Genomic DNA, 21,930 nt, shown 5'->3' with positions numbered 1-21,930 from the left:
TACAAACTTCGAACCTATAACCAAAGCAGTTTACTCCATTGAACTTAAACTAAATAAAGAAAACTCCACTAATAGCACCGCCAACTTCCTTGACCTCAATATTACTCTTAGCAATGCTTCACTGCCATATAATAGTGACATATATGATAAAAGAAATAAATTTAACTTTGATATCATTCACCTTACCAACTGGCATTCTAATATTTCCAACAAAATACATAAAAATATAATTTGTACTCAAACTATCAGATTGGCTAACATTTACTGTTCACCAAAGCTCTACAACTACTTTACAATAAGCTAATCAAGAATAACATCCCTATCTATTTTATAAAATACTGTTTCAATATAGTTTCCCATTTGATCAGAAATAAATTCATTTATAATTTAATATGAACTGGTAAGTTCTAATTGTATTTGTAAAGTTGTAATATAAGATGGTGGAATTCCACTACTGTTTAAATAATAACTATACATGATTTCCGATGTAATTATTTTTTTCAGAATGATTAATTTGTTTCTGTACTCACTAAGTTTCTACTGTTAAGTTTTCACTTTTCTCATGTATTTATTTGATATGTTTTAACAATTCTTCATGAAATTACTTAAAGTTCACTTCCCATGTTGATTATTTGTTGACATTTCCTATTTTATTTTCAGATATGGATTATAATATATGTAGATAAATGCAAAAATTCCTTCAGGTCTTGGATCTTTCAAGTATTAAAGTAGTTTAATGTATAGCATTAGTAGAGGCATATGATGCAAGAAAGCAAGCTTATGCAGCATCAGCCAAAAAAAAAAAAGAAAACCACTCCCATTTCACCCCTCCATTCGTTCAAAATATCTGTCCAGAGCTGAGCCTTAAATTTATTTAGGCTATCAACTTCCACAACAAGGGATGGAAGTCTGTTCCACCAACAATTAATTTATCCTTGTATCTGTGATAAAGTTGTTTTAGCACAAAAATCAGTAGGTTATGTGGGATTGAAGTGAAAAGGTTGATGAAATCAAAAGTTTCTATGCTGGTTATGGTAATATTATATTTGAAGGTGTTGATGACAGCTTGGTTATTGTTTATTATCCAAGTAGATGTAAGATTGTTAAAAATAGTTTTAAGTAGTATGAAAAATTGTTTAGCTGGGAGGTAGCAACCACTATTTTTGGAGCTGGTAATGAATCTGAAGCCTACAGGTTATTTATGGAATTTGGCATGAAATACCTGACCTGTATCAATATTTACTTTAGCTGACAACAGATTCTGCATATCTGCCTTACCTTTATTCGACTTTTATCTAAATATGTCCCCCCATATCTGATGACGCCGACCGGGCTAGCCAGGTGTGTAAAGTGCCTGCCTGGCAACCCAAAGGTATTTCTAGCAGGTATAAGGAGGTTGTTGTTGTTGTTTGGTTTTTAGGAGCATTAGCAACTAAGCCATATTGCTCCGGGATATGCGGTGGTCATTCCCTGACCTTTCCACATCCTCCATATTTGGTGGTGACGGGCTCGAACCCCGGTCTAATCAAGAAGAGTGTGCTACACACTGCTACTCCTTCCCACCTGGCTACGGGGGCGCCTGTATAAGGAGGTGATTATCCAATTGTGTAAGGCAATATCCAAAGTCAGACCTTGGATATTGACCTTGTATAAGGTCAGACCACATCTTGAATAACTGCATACATGTCTGGAGGCCTCATTTTAGGAAGGATGTAGAGCTACTGGAACGAGTATAGAGAAGGCAATAAGATTGGTGAGTGGAACAAACAGAGGGGTGCTCTTACCAAGAAAGGCTTCAGTTCTGCAAATTGCAGCTTCTGGAGAATGGACACCTGTGGTATTTTATTGAGATGTTTAAGACTTTGAATGGATCGAGCAACCTCAATACTGATGGGATTCTTCCTCTTGCTCAGACTACACACAAAAGGGGTCACAAATTCAAACTGGGGAAGGACAGTTGCAGAATAGATGTATAGAAGTTTTCTTATAGTCAGCAAATGGTTGATTGCTGGAACAAACATCCATATTTTGTTGTAGAAGTTGATAGCATTAGCATTAGTAGAGGCATATGATGCAAGTAAGCAAGCTTCTGCAGCATCAGAAAAAAAAAAAAAAAAAAAAAAATACACTTCCACTTCACCCCTCCGTTCTTTCGAAATACCTGTCCAGCTGAGCCTTAAATTTATTTACACTATCAACTTCCACAACAGAGGATGGAAGTCTGTTCCACCAACCAACTACACGCTGGCTAAAGGCAAATTTCTGCACATCTATCCTACATCTGTCTTTCCTCAATTTGAATTTGTGCCCTCTCAGGTGATTATTCTGAGCAAGAGGAACAATCCCATCAGCATTGAGCATGCTCAAACCATTCAAGGCTTTATACACCTCAATCAGATCACCTCGCAGGTGCCTAGCCTCCAGACACTGTAATTTGCAAAACTTAAGCCTTTCTTCATAAGAGCAACCCTTTGTTCCATTCACTAATCTTGTTGCCCTTCTCTGTACTCGTTCCAGCAGCTCTACATCCTTCTTGAAATGAGGCCTCCAGACCTGTATACAGTACTCAAGGTGTGACCATTGCCTTATACAAGGGAATAATCACCTCCTTATCCCTGCTAGAAAAATTCCTGTATATCATTGACAAGACACCATGAGCTACTCTTGCAGCCCATCTGCACTGCTCAGAGAACTTCATATCTGCCTGCACAATTACCCTCAGGTCCTTTCCATTCTCTACCACTGTCAGTGTAGTACTACAGAGTTGATACATTGCTCTGGGGTTACTGTTTCCCATATGTAGTACTTTACATTTGTCAATGTTAAACTTCATTTGCCACCTCTCAGCCCATCTGCTCAACCTTTCCAGATCCTGTTGCAGCAGCATAGCGTCAGTAGTGTCCTTAACAACCTTGCCAACCTTTGTATCGTCTGCAAACTTGGACATTAAGCTTGATAAACCATCATCAATATTCTTTATAAATACACAAAACAATAATGGACAAACTTCATTTGCCACCTCTCAGCCCATCTGCTCAACCTTTCCAGATCCTGTTGCAGCAGCATAGCGTCAGTAGTGTCCTTAACAACCCTGCCAAACTTTGTATCGTCTGCAAACTTGGACATTAAGCTTGATATACCATCATCAATATTCTTTATAAATACAGAAAACAATAATGGACCCAACACTGAACCCTGAGGGACTCCACTAATAACATTAGTCCACGATGAGCAGTGTCCATTGATTACCACTCTCTGTCTCCTACCCCTCAACCACCCCTTTATCCATAGCAGCAATTTGCTTCCAATGCCACACTGCTCCAATTTGTGCAGCAGTCTTCCATGTGCAACAGTATCAAAAGCCTTTCTAAGATCCAAGTACAGTCGGTCCTCGTATAACACTTGTTTGCATTACACGAATTCGATCATACACGATTTATAAATAGGGAACGTTATCTTATATAACACGAACCGAATTCGCTTATACACGATTCGCCTTTGTGTTTACAAGAAATGGCAGTCGAATGCGGAATCACCCCAACTGAACGCAACACGATAGGAACGAAGAAGATTCTGAAAATGTATTTATGTGTTTTATATCAGTGAAGGGGAAACACATTTCACCATAATAACGTAAAAACCAACACAATTCCAGCTATCGATATAATCGCAAATGCAATTAGATGGAGTTTACTACCAGTTTATAACAGATTCTGCTAGCAGAAACGCAACTGGAAATTGTTTTTATTGTTTTATGGTAGTAACCCCCAGAAATGTGCTTTAGTAAAATGTGAGGTGTTAATAGTGTATCTCGGCCTTTACGGTGTTGTTTATTCAGTTGCTACACGCGCGCAGCTTTGTTTCTGTGTATCAAGCGTGCCACCTCGTTTGTAATTATGCTTTATTCCCTAAAAATTAGTAAAATACTTAAAAGGTGTGAAAAGGAAGCGTCCTGGCTAAGACACTGCAGATTCAGAGAGAAAAAAAAGAAGCAATATCGATAAACAGAGGCGGACTGGGTCAAAAATTCTTACCCGGGAAAATTTGTAGTGGCCTCATACTAGTGTTTATGGCCAAAATCACACCGGCCTCCGGCCCACCGTGGTTTCCCCCGTAAGGCTTATGGCCAGTCCACTTCTGTCGATAGAGAAAAAATATGAAATTGTGAAACGCTTTGAGCGAAATGAAAGACCATGTGATATTGCACGTGCTACAGACCTAAATGAAGCAACGCGGAGAATTACAAAGAATGCAGAGAAAATAAAAACAACTTTCATAGCGGGAACAAGTCAAAGTGTAATTAAAATCCATTAGATTAAGACACAAAGAATAGGAAGAGATGGAACGGCTGTCATCTCTTTGGATAGAAAATCAAACAAAAAGCAAGTTTGCTTACGATAGAAGCAAAAGCATTAGCAATATTTTATTACAACTTACGTATTATAATTTATACTTACGTATTATAAAATACGTAAGTATTTTATTACGACTATTTTATTTAATATAATAAATTTTTTACGAATAAAATACGTATTTTATCCGTAAAAAATACTTTTTTAGTATTAAAAAATACTAAAAATACTTTATTATAATATAATATTATTTTTATTACGTATTTTAATCGTTATAAAATACTTACGTATTTTATAACGATTAAAATTACCCGATTATTTATTGTGTTTGGTAATGTTTTGGTTCCAAATGTGTGTTCAATCTTGGATGGTCGGCACCTAACCCTACTTTTCCCATAGGGCCTGTTGTTTATATTGCACGATTTTGCATTGCACAAGGGTTTCTAGGAACGCAACTATCGTGCTATACGAGGACAGACTGTATATAATATCAAGGTTATTCCCTGCATCCAGTTCTTTTGTGACTGCATCATAGTATCCAATCAAATTGGTCAGGCAAGACTTTTCCTTAACAAAACTATGTTGTGTCCGAGCTATAACTGAAGTCTTGTCTAGATGATCCTGCAGTGCTTCTTTAACCACTGCCTCCCCATTAAGTTTCCTGGAACAGAAGTTAAACTCACAGGTCTATAATTACTTGTGTCAGCCTTTGATCCTCCTTTGTGAATTGGGGTCACATTTGCACATCTCCAGTCTATGGGCACCTCCCCTGAGTCCAAAGAAGCTCTCATAATTATGGCTAAGGGTTTGCTTACTTACTTTGCTGCCTACTTTAATATAACTGGATAGATCCCATCCACATTGGGTACCTTTTTTATGTTTATCCTCAACAATTTCTCCTCCACTTTTCTCTCAGTTATTACAAAATCATCTAGCTCACTGCCAGAGGTTACTTCACCTCTGGCAATCCCCTTCCTGAATAACTCCTCATGTGTGAATGTAGATGCAAAATACTCTTTCAGTTTGTTAGCCACCTAAGCAGGATCCTCAACTGTTGAACCATCAATATACAGTGGACCAATCTGATTCATCCCTTTCCTTCTAGAGTTTACATAGGTAAAGAACTCTTTTCTGTTTTTCTGCACATCCTTTGCCAAGGATTTCTCATCTGCCTTTGCCTGCCTAATCTCCTTTGTGACTTGGTTACAGACCAGCTTATAGGCTTCCATGTGCATAGGCTTCCATGTCACCCATTAATTTTTATGTATCCCATGCATTTTTCTTCTTTGCCTTATATCTCATTAGTTCATCTGACATCCATTTAAGCCTAAACCTTGAACAATATTTCTTAGTTGGTATGTAAAGCCTAGTAGCTTCCACGATAAGTTCTTTGAATGCTTCCCATTTTGAATTTGCTGTTGGTAACATGATCATCATCATCAGTTGGTGCCACTGTATAGAATTTAAATACTGTCTCAGTCCATCGTAGTCGCCTTTACGAAAGCAAAAACCCTTCCTTTACCCCTGATGGTAGTTACCTCTTTGAGTAAATCCCACTTCAGCACACTGTGATCACTGCCACCTAGTGGTTCCTTTATCTGCAGATTCTTAATGCATGAAGAATCACTACTGATAATCAGATCAAGAGTATTACTCCCTCTAGTTGCCTCCCGAACATGCTGATGTAGAAAACAATCATCCAATAAATCCACAAAAGCCTTGCTAGTGGGTGAGTGACCAACCCACAAATTCCAGTCAATATCTGGGAAATTAAAATCCCCCATTATAAGACTATCTGATTTACTGGCCCACTCTATTTCCCTGTACAGTTTCTTATTGTACTCATCAGAGTCATTATCCCTATAGGACACTCCTACTCTCTATTTTGATCTCCCAATGCTTATGTCCCACCAAACTGACTTGACACTGCACTGTCCAGTGATGTCTACTGGCTTCACTTCCTTGGATTTTATGTGTTTCTTAACTAATAGCATAACCCCTCCTCCCTTCCTATCCTGTCTATTCTTTCTGTACACATTGTACTCCCCAAATTCCAGTTCTGCATTCCTTATATCTGTGTGACACCACATCTCTGATATCCCAACAATATCTGTCTTTGATGTTTTGAGCAATACCTCAAATTCATCAAATTTATTTACCAAACTCCTAGCATTGGTGTACACGCAAGTATACATGCACCTGTTCCTATTCTTAGCTACCCTAACAGAACCCATGTGTTTACTTGTACCACAATGACTCCCAACAGTCTCTGAAATATCCTGCATCTTGTTTTCCAGGCTGCTGCTCATTCCAACAGAAGCAGTGCAAGAATCACTTTCACCACTGCCAGTGGCTACTGTTAATCTATTAGTCCTTGTATCCCCTCAAGCTAGTAGTTTTAAGAACCACCTAACACTGCCTCGATAGCATCAGCAAATATTCTTGCACCCTTTCTATTTAAGTGTATCCCATCCCTGTAGAAGCAGTCTCTCATGTTAGCTAGTACAGACCAGGCTGAAAAAAATTCTACCCCTTGAGCCTTGCACAATCTTTCCATGGTCGAATTGATCGACAAGGCTGTCATCATATACTCCCTCCTATCGTGTCTGGGAAGAATTGCAGACACTTTAAAATTCAAACCTAATTCATGGCTTTTTTTCATCAGTGACCTGTACTTGTTAAGTAATTCTGCCGGTCTCCTACTCTTAATATCATTAGTAATATTATACACTATACACAAGATGTGGTAACTTACTACTCTACCTTTGAATATCCACCTCTGGATTTGTTTTCTACCTAAATTGTATAGCCGTCTTAGGATTTTAGTGGCTTGATATTTCTACTAATTTAGTATAAATGACTTTATACAGTCTCCTAACTACATCACAATTGGGTCTAGAGGCATACAGTTATCTGTTTCCTTGGAATTATTTCATGTCCTTCCATCTCTGGATTTAAACCAATTTTGTATCCTTGGACTTATTTCCTGCTCTTTCGTTGGATCCTTGACTACACCACCATTGGGTCTAAAGTCACCCAGTTATTTATATCCTTGGAATTATTTCATATTCTTTCACAATTGGATTTAAACTAGTTCTATATCCTTGGACTTACTTACTGTTCTTTCAACATTGGATTCTTACTACACCCTTTCACGTTTGGATTTATATCTGAAATTTCCCTTGGATTTAAGACATTCTATCGATTACAGTAATGATTACTGATATCACTTCAATATTGGTTCACTCCATTGTGGACTACAGATTATAATTATTAATCTAACTTTTCTCTATCTCAGAACATTATATGATTCTTCACATATTTGCTTCTTTCTATGTTTAGACATGTAAGCAATTACTTCCCTAATTGGTAATTTTTCGATTTATATGAGATTATACAACTTCAATTGTCAGCTTAATATATTGTAGCCATATCACTTTGTCTACCATCTATCAATTTTGATTTGCATTCTTTTTATCATCGTTTGTTCAACACTTTTTATTTATCTATGAACTGTTATATGTTTATTTTTGTATATCTTACGACTTTATTATGGTAAAGTCCTATTATTCCAACCACATTTCTTTTTTCTAACACTAATAACACTAATTTTATGTATCCCCATGCATTTATTGGTTCAAAATACGACAATAGAGGTCACTATTTTCCCATTTCTTCACAGCTCTCTATTAAGTCAATTATGCTGCTATAAATTGCTTCATCATGTAGCTATGTTACTAATGTGGTTATGGTTGACATACATTCATCTACTCTGCTAAATGTGTGTGTTGTATTTCCCCGCCTTTTTCCTTCATTTACGCATTTTTTTCTCACCAGCTTACCTCTGCTACACATTACTTGAAAATTCCAGGTATCATTCACTTTCTTATTATACTGTTGGTTTCATTTTCAGTTCGTTTCTTGGCATGTTTCGACTTACACATTTTTTGCATTTGCTTCTTCCTCGCAATACAAACGTTTGGTATTAGCTCCCTTTGATACTAAGCTTACAAAGCCAGAGCCTTTACTATAAGGTTGGGCTTCACAACTCCAGCTAGCCCAGTGTGATTTAACAACTTTTTCTTTGCTTTTTATCTTTCTACTATCTGTTTCTACCTTTCTTCCCATTCGTAAAACTATTAGTGTATACGAGGGCGATATGAACATTCCTCCACTATCCCCCTTCTATCGCTACTTTCGTCTTTATTTACGTAACTACTCCTTTTTCCCCTTCCCTATCCTCAATTTAATACCTCACCTTATGCCATGTGCTTGTTCCAAATTATTTAATTCTAATTTCCACAAAATTACTACATTTAAATCCTACACAAAAGCCTACATATTTTTATTGAGAACACCTTTTCCCTTCCTGAAAACACTCAACTATGTGTTTTTCTAACTTGATGCTTATATTTACCTTAACAATTGACACTGCATTGGGGACTACCTTGTCCATACTGTATAAGAATATGCTAATTTAATTTTTTTTCCTTTTGGCCTTTTATCTTTCTTCTACTACTATAGACAAGTATAGTAATTCAGTTCCTGGTACATGGTCAGGTGTAGTTCCCTGATGAAATACCTGACCATGTATCAATATTTACTTTAGTTGACATCAGATTCTGCATATTTGTCTTACCTTTATTCGACTTTTATCTAAATATGTCCCCCCATATTTGATGACAGCTCTACCACTTTTTATTTTATTTGTATTATATTTTACCTTATTATTAATAATTTTACCTTACAGTTCACTCACCTTCTATTGGCTTTGTAATTCAGCCCGTAATTTTTTTAATTCATCATAACTTTTAGGATATTAACATTCTTTCACCTTTTACATATCTGCTATACTTCTTTTTCTACTATCCTTACCCTTCTAGTCACTGGCACTTTGTGTAATTTTCGTCTCCATCTATGCATACTTTATCTAATATATCTATTCATACATACATATATATATACTTTTGCATCATTTAATGCTCTGCACTTTTAGGTGCATCTGTCATACCTGACTTATAAATTTAATCAACTGAAACCTTTTTTCATCCACTTAAACTTTTATTTTAAACTTACATTTAATATATATATATATATATATATATATATATATTGAGCTTACAGTATAATTATTTCATATTTCCTATCAAGTGTAAGTTATATGTATTTATTTTGTATCTTCTATCAAGTGTAAGTTATATGTATTACAATATGCTCTTATGTCTGTAAGCTGTTATTAATTAAAATGCCAGAATTCCTCTGCCATGCACTCACTACTATAACAATACTGACAATGGCAGCAAAATTTGAATGTTCTTATCAATTCAAAACAATGATGGCAGAAGTCAAATGTAGTTTCTTAAGCAGTTATAAATGACAAGTAACAAACAAATTCAAGTTATTAGTTGTGATTCACCAATTACGTTGGTGAATCACAACTAATAACTATACTTAAAATTTTAAATCAAAAGTTAAATGCAATAATAATCCTACTCCAGTTCACCAGTTATGCACCAATAATACTACCACACTACCAAGTTTACATTATATATATTAGGCTATACCGTTACGCTTGAAAGTTGTAAGTTAATTATAATATATAATAAAGTTATCCAGCTAATGCCAACCTACCTGATTCAAACTTTTGATCTCCCTATTACAAAATTAAAACACTAGCATTTCCCATACTACTCATTCTACGATATTGTGAAAATGATGGCAAAATTTGAATGGTACAAAGGTTCTACATATATTAAGTACAAAATCTATAGCCAAATTAAAAAATAAACTAATGAGTGTGACTATGACTATAAAGCCATTTATAGAATATGATTGAATATGACAATACATCAATAAAACGGCAACATTTTTCAAAAAATTGTTCCTGCAAGCTGAAAATTCTGACTAGTATGTAGATATTCTAATTCCCAGGAATGCAGTGTGATGAATTAAATGCTACTTTAATGTAAATATTGCACAAATTTAGTAATTTAGAGATTCTTAATGCATGAAGAATCACTACTCATAATCAACTCAAGAGTATTGCTCTCCTTTTTTAGACTCTCTAGTATGCTGCTGCTGTGTGAGTGGCCAATCCAGTGCTTTCAGTCAATATCTGAAAGTTAAAATCCCACATTATAGTACTTTGATTTACTTGCCATTTCTGTTTATCTGTATAGACATTCATTATACTTTACTTATTTATTAAAATTTAAAATTAAAATTCATTATAATTTAATTCATTATACTTGTACTTTAACTATAACTTAGTTTGCACTTTTTTTTAGAAAACTTAATTGATTTTAGGTTACACCTAATTTTCCATTATCATAATTGTTAACATAATCTGTTAATTTCCTTTTGTTATAGCATCTAATTGTATGTTGATGTATACTCATGATATTCAGTCTCCTAGCCTTGTATTCTGTGATGGGTATTTATTTCCCACTCTATCTGGTTGTGTGCAATAAAATGATTATACTGGTTAGCATCAATTTCCTCCTTGAAATAATTTTGACAGATTCTCATAGGAGATATGTTCAAAAACTCATACGTGCTTAAAAAGTTCTCATCACTCTTAGTTTTCATCAAATATTCATCATGGGTTAATGACTGAAAACCAAGACCTGCCATTCAAGCTTCATTTCCTATATTCCCATTTAGACTTTTTTCCTGAAAACTTGGGAGCAGTCTCCAATGAACATGGTGAAAGGTTTCACTAAGATATTTCTCAAATGGGAAAATGGCCAAATATGTTGACAGACTACTGTTGGAATCTCATACGGGAGACACCAATGGATGAATATAAAAAGCAAAAAACGACAAAATAAGTGTTTTGTTATCAGATAAACTTTTTTGTAAATAGAATAAGGTTAATATACCTGTTGTTCAATATTTAATACTGTATGTAACATTTTCTTAAAAAATATGAAATCTTTTTTACTAAAAACTTTTTTTAAAATTGGTGTTACAGCAGTATGGTTGCCATATTTGAATTCAGCAACATCAACTCTACAAGAGTCACCCTGAATTTTAACAGGGAGCTATAAAAACTTTTTTTTGCCAATCAGTGTTATTCATTTTTTTGTGTGTGTTACCACCCAATTGGTATATTATTCTGGAATTACATCTACCCCTGTGCATTATTTTGTATTTATCAATGTTAATTATCAATTGTCACTTCATAGTCCAGCTACCTAATTTTTCTAGGTCTTGCTGCAGTAGTATACCTTGATTTCTATTGTTAACCATCTTGCAAACTTTTTTGTCCTTTGAAAACTTAGACAATAAGCTTCATATGTCTTCATCAACATTGTTAATAAATATTGAAAACACTAAGAGCCCCAGCAGTGAACCTTGAGGGACTCCATTGTTATTCTAAGAAGATCAGTGTCCATTTATAACCACCCTGTGCCTTCTGATACTTAGCTGAATCTTTTGTTCCATAGGAGTAAATTTACATTATCGCCACACTGCCCCAGTTTGTACAGCAGTCTTTTATGTGGAATGGTATCAAAAGCTTTGCTGAAATCCAAGTATATAATGTCAAAATTATCTTTGCACACAGTTCCTTTGTTACTGTGTTATAGTAGCTAACTACAATGGCCAGATAAGGTCTCTGCTTAACAAATCCATGCTGTAATTTTCATAAACTCAGTTACTTTCAAGATAATCCGGAAATACTTCTTTAAACACTGACTCTATTATTTACCTGGAACAGAGTTTAAGCTTATAGGTCTATAATTACTTCACCCTTTGATTACTCTTCACCCTTTGATACTCTTCACTCTTTGATTACTCTTCACCATCTATAATCATTCTTCACCCTTTGATTTCTCTTTGTGAATGGGAGAGACATTTGCACATCTCCTGTCTATAGGAGGCGCCTCCGTAGCCAGGTGGGAAGGAGCAGCAGTACATAGCACACGCTTCTTGATTAGACCGGGGTTCGAGCCCGTCACCACCAAATACGGAGGATGTGGAAAGGTCAGGGAATGACCACCGCATATCCCGGAGCAATATGGCCTTAGTTGCTAATGCTTCAAATAACAAACAAACAAACAAACCTGTCTATAGGGACCCCATGAACCCAAGGATACTCTCGTAATTATGGCAAATTGTTTGCTTATCTCTTTTGCTGCTTCTTTCTATATAATTGGATAGATACTGTCAGCTCCAGATACCTTGTTTTAGCTTCAATAATTTATTTTCCACTTTCGTCTAAAGTTATCCCAAAATCATTTAGCTCCCAGTTATAACATGGTGTACCACTTCTGGTAATTACATCCCTAAAAACTTTGTGGGTTAACGTTGATGCAAAATGTTTAGTTTGTCAGTGATCTGAACATGATCATCAGTAGTCATGCCATACATATATATTTTGAGTGAATGTTGTCCGTTTATTTTCTTATAGTGTTAACATAAACAAAGCATTTATTGCTACTTTCCTTTGCATTCTGAGCCAAGCATTTCTCATATTCCTTAGTTCGCCTAACCCCTATAGTGACTTGTTTGAAGAATAGTTTGTACTTATGTAGGTTTCTAAGTGCCCTGGTAATTTATAATCATCCAATGCATTTTTCTTATTTGTGACTAGTCTCATCAGTTCATCTGATATCCATTTAGGTCTAAGCCTTGCATAATATAATATGTCTTAATCAGTATAAAAAGCTTAGTAGCTTCTATGATTAAATAAATAAATAAATAAATTTTCTGTTTATACTCCGGGACGACTACACAGTCAGAGGAGTTCACAAGATAGAGAGAATACAAGAAACAGCAATGTATTTAGCAATCACGGGCTTGAACCCCGGTCACTCAAGGCACATGTACTACTGCACCCTCGTGCCTGACCACTTTCTTGATTACTTCCTTAAATGCTTCCTTTCAATTTACAATTTGCAGTTGGTAATATCATTAGTTGGTCTCACTGAAAGGAATTTAAAAGCTGTTTAAGAACACTGTGGTCACCTTTATGACAGCTATATCCCTTCCTTTACAGTAGTTATATCTTGACATACATCCCATAGCAATATGTTATGATCACTGTAACTTAGTGGTTCCTTTATTTAGAGATTCTTAATGCATGAAGAATCACTACTCATAATCAACTCAAGAGCATTGCTCTCCTTTTTAGACTCTCTAGTATGCTGCTGCTGTGTGAGTGGCCAATCCAGAGCTTTCAGTCAATATCTGAAAGTTAAAATCCCCCATTATAGTACTTTGATTTACTTGCCATTTCTGTTTATCTGTAGAGACATTCATTATACTCACCACAGTCTTTTGGTTTAGATGCCTAATTTTAGTTTTCCCAGTATGTCTTTGTCACACCAAATTGGCCACGTGTTAACTGGATGCACTGCCTTGGATTCTGTCTTCTTCTTAATAAAGAGCATAGCCCCCCTTCCTTTCCCGTTGCACATATTTAAATTCTGCATCCATCCCTTAATGTCACTATGTTTCCAATGTCTGTACAATGTTTGCATTTTATGACTTGACCAGAACTTAATATTCATCAAATTTATTTACTATGCTCCTAGCATTAGTATATATGCAAGTATACATACATCTGTTTTTATTCTTAATTACCCTAACACAGCTCATGTATATACTCATTCCACATTGACTCCCAGCAGTCCTTGAAATCTCCAGCACCTTTGACTTGGCACATTATAGCCTTAGATGCTAATGCGCCATAAAACTCTAAAACAAACAAACAAACAAACTCCAGCACCTTACTTTCCAGGCTGCCGCTCATTCCAATAGAAGCAGTGCAGAAATCACCTTCACCTCTGCCTGCAGCTATTGTTTATCAGTTAGTCTATGTATCCCCCCCCCCCAAGCTAGCAACTTTCTCACCCACCTAATGCTGGTGCTATTCTGCCTGTACGTTTTGCAGAGTATATTTCCTGTTTGTGTGACAGTAGAATCATTGATTATAGTTACCTCCTCTGGGACCAGAGCTATATCTGCCACAGCGGATGCTGTTACGTTGTATAATGCTGGAAAATGGGCACTAGCATTGAGTTTCTCAAATACAAAGAAGAAAATAGCAAACCCAGTAGGGACCCCCCATGCAGTGAATTAAGAATATTAATTCATAACCCAGATGATGACTTGAATGGGTATTACACGTTGATCTTTGCTGGTGAAAGCCTCTTCCATAAAGAAGTCAGTTTATACTATGAAAAAATCAGCTGTTTGGAAATTAGAGGATTGTTTCCTAGAGAAACTTGACTGAGTGTCAAGGGAATTATAGAAATTAGGTATAGCACAAGAAATTTCAAGATGTGAGGAATTGGATAAATTTTATATAAACCATGATCATTATAACAATATCCAGTTAAAAACTGAAAATAAAATTTTTTTAACAAAATAAAATATTCGAGCCTAATAAACACTATTCAAGCAGGTTTTTGTTCCCATTTGTGTGTTCCAATAAAAAAGGTAAGCATACATAAGTTTTGTTGTTGATTCTGGCTAGTTGTGTTCAATAATTTTTATTACTAAATTTATTCCCTTTTTTTTTAATTTTTTGAACAGCTTTTATTGGCCGAGCGTGTTGTCTGACATTTGTACCTGTTGCTGGTTGTAATCGGACAGCAGCAGTAGCATTATTAGCATTATCTAGTTTAATGTTTGGCTTGTCTTCTGGTGGTGAAGGAGCTATGCCCATAGATATGTCTCCTAATTTTGCAGGTATGGATAATGAATTGATAAAGTTTTTAAATGTAAGCATTTTTTTATGTGAAACATCCTTGGGCGCATAAGCAGAGTAAATTAGATCAGTCACAAAAAAATGAGTCACAGAAGTAACATCATTCTTGGCTTCCGCCAGTGGCACTTCCCACACTCTCACCACTAGTCTGTGCCAAGCACTCACTAGTAGTGTGATTAGCGTGTGTGACACATTTTCCGTGACTGGTACAATATACCCTTAGGAAGAAGTTAGTGAAATCCAAGCCAATAACCTAATTACCCATTTGATTTTAGCCATTTGTTGAATGGTATGATTGCAACAAAGGATGTTTCATATAAAACCATCTACTACTCATGCTTGGCACATGCACCATTTTTTTTTCTGGTATAGTTTAGTGATAGTAGTGGAAAAATGATGCAAGGAAGCCATGTTGCAGCATTAGCTGTTAAAAAAAATAATAAAAATATAAATAAAAAAATTTGTCCACTTTGCCATCCTTTGTAATAATTTGTCCAGTCCTTCCTTAAATTTATTCAAACTGCCTACTTCCACAATACCAGGTGGAAGTTTCTTCTTTTTGGTGGATAAAAAAGAGGCTTATTTTAGGAGTTAAGATAGAAAATTAATTTTGTTATTTGCTCAATTTTGTCTTTTAAATTAAATTTTTTTTAAAGTATTTAATTTCTATAAATTTGTAAAGTAATCTTCTATAATATAATGTTTTGTAAAGTTAATTTTGTAATAATAAATAAATGAATTTCTATTTATTCTTGATATGGCTGAGGTCAGAAGAGTTTACATATTATGTTAATTATTATTAAGGGCAGCCAGATTTTTGTTGATGCCACAATTCACAAAGTGGCCATGCAATTTTCACAGCAGCATGTGGTCTTCAACCCATGACCTCCTTACTTGTGTTTATGCATACTAACCACTGGATGACTGCCAGCTGAAATATTTTGTAAGTTAAATTTTTACTTTAGTAATGATTGCTATGAGAACCACTTTGAATACTTTGTTAAAGGTTGTCATAAATCAGATAGAAATGGTCATAGGCAATTACCCTGTGTGTCAAGTGTTCATCGCTTATACAGCATGTGGCATGTATTCAGAGGACAGTCTAGTAGTTTATCTGGTTCAGTTGATGACTGTGCACTAGATGCAAGAAGGGTACCAGACTAAAACTAAAACTTGGTGTACTACTAAATGCAATTGAATCGCTGAAGAAGTGTGTAGTTGTTCTTAAGACAATAAAATTGAGGATCAGGATTTTGTGCCAGGTGATGCACTCTTGATTCAGACCTCAGGAGAAAATTATCAGTGCAGGCTGCTTTTATTCAAAAGGATGTAATTTTATTGGGAAACTTTATTTCAGGGAAATGGGTAACATTTTGTTAAATAAGGATAAGTAGACTAGAACCAGGGTCTGTCTGCCTGGTTTTAAAACATATTTCCAACATAAAACCAACGGGTTATGTTGGTTACTAACACTAGGGCAGCAAACCTGCCTGAATTCAAAGGATGTGTTATGATAGCAAACAACACAAGTACACTTTGTTTAAACTGCAGTGTCTACAGTAATGTCAGGAGGGAGTGTAGTCATTAAAATCAGTGAGTTTGAACTCCTGGTAAATGTAGGACAACTGATGGTAACATAAGGAAGTGAAGCCAGTGGACATCGCAGGACAGTGCAGTGTCGAGTCAGTTTGGTGTGACATAAGCATTGGGAGATCAAAATTGAGAGTAGGAGTGTGCTATAGGCCTAATGACTCTGATGAGTATAATAAGAAACTGTACAGGGAAATAGAGTGGGCCAGTAAATCAGAGAGTCTTATAATGGGAGATTTTAATTTCCCAGATATTGACTGGAGTTTGGGGGCTGGTCACTCACACACTAGCAAGGCTTTTGTGGATTTATTGGATGATTGTTTTCTACATCAGCATGTTCGGGAGGCAACTAGAGGGAGGAATACTCCTGATTTGATTATCAGCAGTGACTCTTCATGCATTAAGAATCTGCAGATAAAGGAACCACTAGGTGGCAGTGATCACAGTGTGCTGAAGTGGGATTTACTCAAAGAGATAACTACCATTAGGGGTAAAGGGAACGGTTATTGCTTTCGTAAAGGCGACTACGATGGACTGAGACAGTATTTAAATTCTATACAGTGGGACCAACTGATGATGTTACCAACAGCAAATTCAAAATGGGAAGCATTCAAAGAACTTATCTTGGAAGCTACTAGGCTTTACATACCAACTAAGAAATATTGTTCAAGGTTTAGGCCTAAATGGATGTCAGATGAACTGATGAGGCATATGGCAGAGAAGAAACATGCATGGGATACATACAAATTAACACATGACACAGAAGCGTATGATAGATACAAGTTGATCTGTAACCAAGTTACAAAGGAGGTTAGGCAGGCGAAGGCAGAGTACGAGAAATCTTTGGCAAGGGATGCAAAGAAAAACAGCAAAGAGTTCTTTACTTATGTAAACTCTAGAAGGAAGGGGATGAATCAGATTGGTCCACTTGATATCGATGGGTCAACTGTTGATGATCCTGCTCAGGTAGCTAACAAACTAAATGAATATTTTGCATCGACATTCACATATGAGGAGTTATTTAGCGAGGGGAAAGCCAGGGGTGTATTCAACTCTAGCAGTAAGCTAGAGAATCTTGTAATAACTGAGAGTAAAGTGGAGGAGAAACTGTTGAAGATAAACACAAGAAAGGCACCTGGGGTGGATGGGATCTATCCAGTTATATTAAAGGAGGCAGCAGAGGAAGTAAGTAAACCCTTAGCCATAATTATGAGAGCTTCCTTGGACTCAGGGGAGGTACCTGCAGACTGGAGATGTGCAAATGTGACCCCAATTCACAAAGGAGGATCAAAGGCTGACACAAGCAATTATAGACCTGTGAGTTTAACTTCTGTTCCAGGAAAATTAATGGAGGCACTAGTTAAAGAGACACTGCAGGATCATTTAGACAAGACTTCAGTTATAGCTCGGACACAGCATGGTTTTGTTAAGGGGAAGTCTTGCCTGACCAATTTGATTGGATACTATGATGCAGTTACAAAGGAACTGGATGCAGGGAATAACTTTGATATTATATACTTGGATCTTAGAAAGGCTTTTGATACTGTTGCACATGGAAGACTGCTGCACAAATTGGAGCAGTGTGACATTGGAGGCAAATTGCTGATGTGGATAAAGGGGTGGCTGAGGGGGAGAAGACAGAGAGTGGTAATCAATGGACACTGCTCATCGTTGACTAATGTTATTAGTGGAGTCCCTCAGGGCTCAGTGTTGGGTCCATTATTGTTTTCTGTATTCATAAATGATATTGATGATGGTATATCAAGCTTAATGTCGAAGTTTGCAGACGATACAAAGGTAGGCAGGGTTGTCAAGGACACTACTGACACTATGCTGCTGCAACCGGATCTGGAAAGGTTGAGCAGATGGGCTGAGAGGTGGCAAATGAAGTTTAACATTGACAAATGTAAAGTACTACACATGGGAAACAGCAACCCCAGAGCAACGTATCAACTCTGTGGTACTACACTGACAGTGGTAGAGAATGAAAGGGACCTGGGGGTGGTTGTGCAGGCAGATATGAAGTTCTCTGAGCAGTGCAGACGGGCTGCAAGAGTAGCTCATGGTGTATTGTCAATGATATATAGGAATTTTTCTAGCAGGGATAAGGAGGTGATTATTCCCTTGTATAAGGCAATGGTCAGGCCAAACCTAGAGTACTGTATACAGGTCTGGAGGCCTCATTTCAAGAAGGATGTAGAGCTGCTGGAACGAGTACAGAGAAGGGCAACAAGATTAGTGAATGGAACAAAGGGGTGCTCTTACGAAGAAAGGCTTAAGTTTTGCAAATTACAGTGTCTGGAGACTAGGCACCAGCGAGGTGATCTGATAGAGGTGTATAAAGCATTGAATGGTTTGAGCATGCTCAATGCTGATGGGATTCTTCCTCTCGCTCAGAATAATCACCTGAGAGGGCATAAATTCAAATTGAGGAAAGACAGATGTAGGATAGATGTGCGGAAATTTGCCTTTAGCCAGCGAGTGGTTGGTTGGTGGAACAGACTTCCATCCCTTGTCGTGGAAGTTGATAGCCTAAATAAGTTTAAGGCTCAGCTGGACAGGTATTTTGAACGAACAGAGGGGTGAAGTGGAAGTGGTTTTTTTTTTTTTTTGGCTGATGCTGCATAAGCTTGCTTTCTTGCATCAAATGCCTCTACTAATGCTAATGCTAATAATAGGGCTAAACAGAAATTTAGTGCTGTCCAGAAATATGTGTTGATGAGTTCAACTGTGTCATGTATTTAGGAGAGATAGGGTTGATAGAAAGGGTAAGAGGAAATCACATTTCTTATCAAAAGCAGTCTGGGTGTAACAAAAGTACAGTATTTCCAGATTTGGAACTTACGTATGAATAGAATCTTTGTGGTGTGAGATGGTTGGAAGAAAAGGGAAAGCAAGAGTTTGGGTGGTATGCTAGGGACTAGAAGATTGTGAAGAGTATGATGATGATCTCTGTATACAGATGGAATGCATGAGCAAGTGTGAATGTCTTCTGATTGGCAATTTTAGTTTGCTCCTTGTTGACTGGGTAAAGTGGTAGGGGAACTTGTAATGAGGGACGAAACTTTTAAATCAACGAGATGATTGTTATTTATCACAGTATGTTAAGGAAAGTATTATAGGAAAGCATATTCTGTACCTAATCATTACCCATGATCATGGAGTTCTAAGTTGCATGATGAAGAGAGATGTCACAGTTGTTAAAGGCAAAAGCATGAGTTTTACCTTCAGAAAACGAGTGTGCAAGCAAGTGATAACACTGGTCTGTGTAGATTTTGATGTTTCCAAAATTCATAGTATTTCTGGGTATACTTTTAGTGCTAATGCTAAAAATCTTAACCATTTTTATCTATCGCATACAGCTGTTTTTTACAGACAATTTTTTCTTAGATACACATTCCATGTATATGCAATTTGGGTACTACTTCCTTTGTGACTGTCAGGTATGGATTTTCCCAGACCTGCAAGTCAGGTAGTAGCTGTATAAACTTGTGAAGTGTTTCTTCTCCATTGATTTGTTTTCTGGTGCAGTTGTGCTAATTGTTACCTGCTTCTAATGTGATTTTCATATTCTATCTTTGACAGTGGAAACTTGTGATTGGGTGAACAATCCAATATATTTTGTTACATTTGTAGTTAACTATGTTGTGGTGAATTGTATATGCTGCATATTTTGGAATTAGGTGACTAAGATAGAAGTTGGACTCTTCCTCCTTCCCCCCCCCCCACATAAAGTGTGCTATACATGTGTGGAAGGCTTGCAATTGTGGAACTCTTTTAAAAAGAAAGCTATGACATTTGCCATTCACATGGTGTGGTGAAAATCTTGATCATATTATGACTGTTACTTCCATAAATGTACCAGGTTATAACACAAAGAATAAACAGAGCACTGTATACACAACAACAACATTACTTCAGCTGTAAGGACAGTACCCCGTGGACCCGAACTACTGGTACTACCTCCACTAATTGTTCTTGAACATATGCCAGTGGATCCCAAATCTGAAATTTGTGATCTAGAGAATGTATAAACTATTGTGATGAAACTATTTGTAACTCTGGACCACAGCTGTTTACACAAAGTGAACTCGACGATCTTGTGCGAGTTTTAAATCTACCCAGGGGGTCCTCAGAGCTTTTAGGGTCAAGACTGAAATCCAATAACCTGCTGGCCCTAGGAACAGTCCTTTCATGGTATGGACATTGTGAAAAAAAAAAAGAATTGGGTCCCATTTTTTCTGAAGAAGGCTCACTAATATATGGGAACAATATTGCTGCATTTATGAAATTTTTTTGGAATTTTTTATCAAATGGCAGAGTGGAGGTTATTTATTGACTCATTGAAGCAAAGCCTCAAAGGAGTTTTGGAAAGGAAAGCATAGTCAACAAGATAGTTAACTACCAGGAAGCACACCCTGCATACTTTTCAGCATGCCACAGGTTAAGGCAGAGCTGAAGATATCTTATTAGGAGGCAAGTAAAGCTATTAAGCTAATAAATACTAATAAACTTTCATATGCAATAAACTAGTCTACCAAAAGAGTCATTTACTCTGATTACACGCTATTTATTAAGCTTGCACAGAAGGACCAATCAGTTGTCCTTCCTAGTGCTCCACCACTACATAAATGAAGTAGTAGAGAAAAGCCTAAAATAACCTGATGTATCCTCCTGAAAACAATAAAAGATGGATATCAAGGTGGAGGTACTGGATGATCCAGTCTTGGATCTCTTTGTGGAGGAAGAAATGGACATAGGACAGAACCCATACTTATCCAAAAAGGTAAAATCTAAGGCCAAGGAAAACAACCCTTAGCACTTTGGAAGCCAACTGATGGATATACCAAGCCCAAATAATGGAATGTTCCTACAGTGAAATTGTTTTGGATTCCTGCAAAATACTGATGACATCAAGGCCATCCTGCAAGAGCATGAACCAGTTTGCTTTTGTCTGCAAGAGATGTACTGGAAGGCAGATAAACTCTTCCTTACATAATATTACTATCACGAGTAAGGATAAAACTGGACCCCCTCCCCACAATGGAGAAGTTGTTATCCCAGTGGGCAACAATTTCAATCTATGTTTCTTACCGCTAGTATAGAGGATGTAACAATTTCTGTTACAGTAGAGATTTTATTAATGGTTTGGAACATCTATTTGTCATCTGGGACTACTGACACCGCATGACCTTGATCATCTTATCATGCAGTTGCCTTACCCTGTTTTACATCTTGAGGATTTCAGTTGACATAATACCATGTGAGGTA

General features: G+C 36.6%; 1 protein-coding gene across 1 annotated transcript in view; it reads left to right on the top strand.

Annotated features, from left to right (window-relative positions):
• LOC150084403 (sialin-like) overlaps positions 1 to 21,930 on the top strand; it is a 179,914-nt gene that overhangs the window by 110,226 nt on the left and 47,758 nt on the right. Inside the window, exon 7 of the mRNA XM_090376216.1 lies at positions 14,895 to 15,050. Coding sequence (XP_090232342.1) covers positions 14,895 to 15,050 — 156 coding nt within the window. The remainder of the gene's footprint in view (positions 1 to 14,894; positions 15,051 to 21,930) is intronic.

This window comes from Mastigoproctus giganteus, chromosome 6 (assembly GCF_048544385.1).
Source record: "Mastigoproctus giganteus isolate SK-2022 chromosome 6, ASM4854438v1, whole genome shotgun sequence".
Taxonomy (NCBI): domain Eukaryota; kingdom Metazoa; phylum Arthropoda; class Arachnida; order Uropygi; family Thelyphonidae; genus Mastigoproctus; species Mastigoproctus giganteus.
Note: the sequence above shows the minus strand (reverse complement) of the source record. Positions and strands in the feature narration are given on the sequence as shown.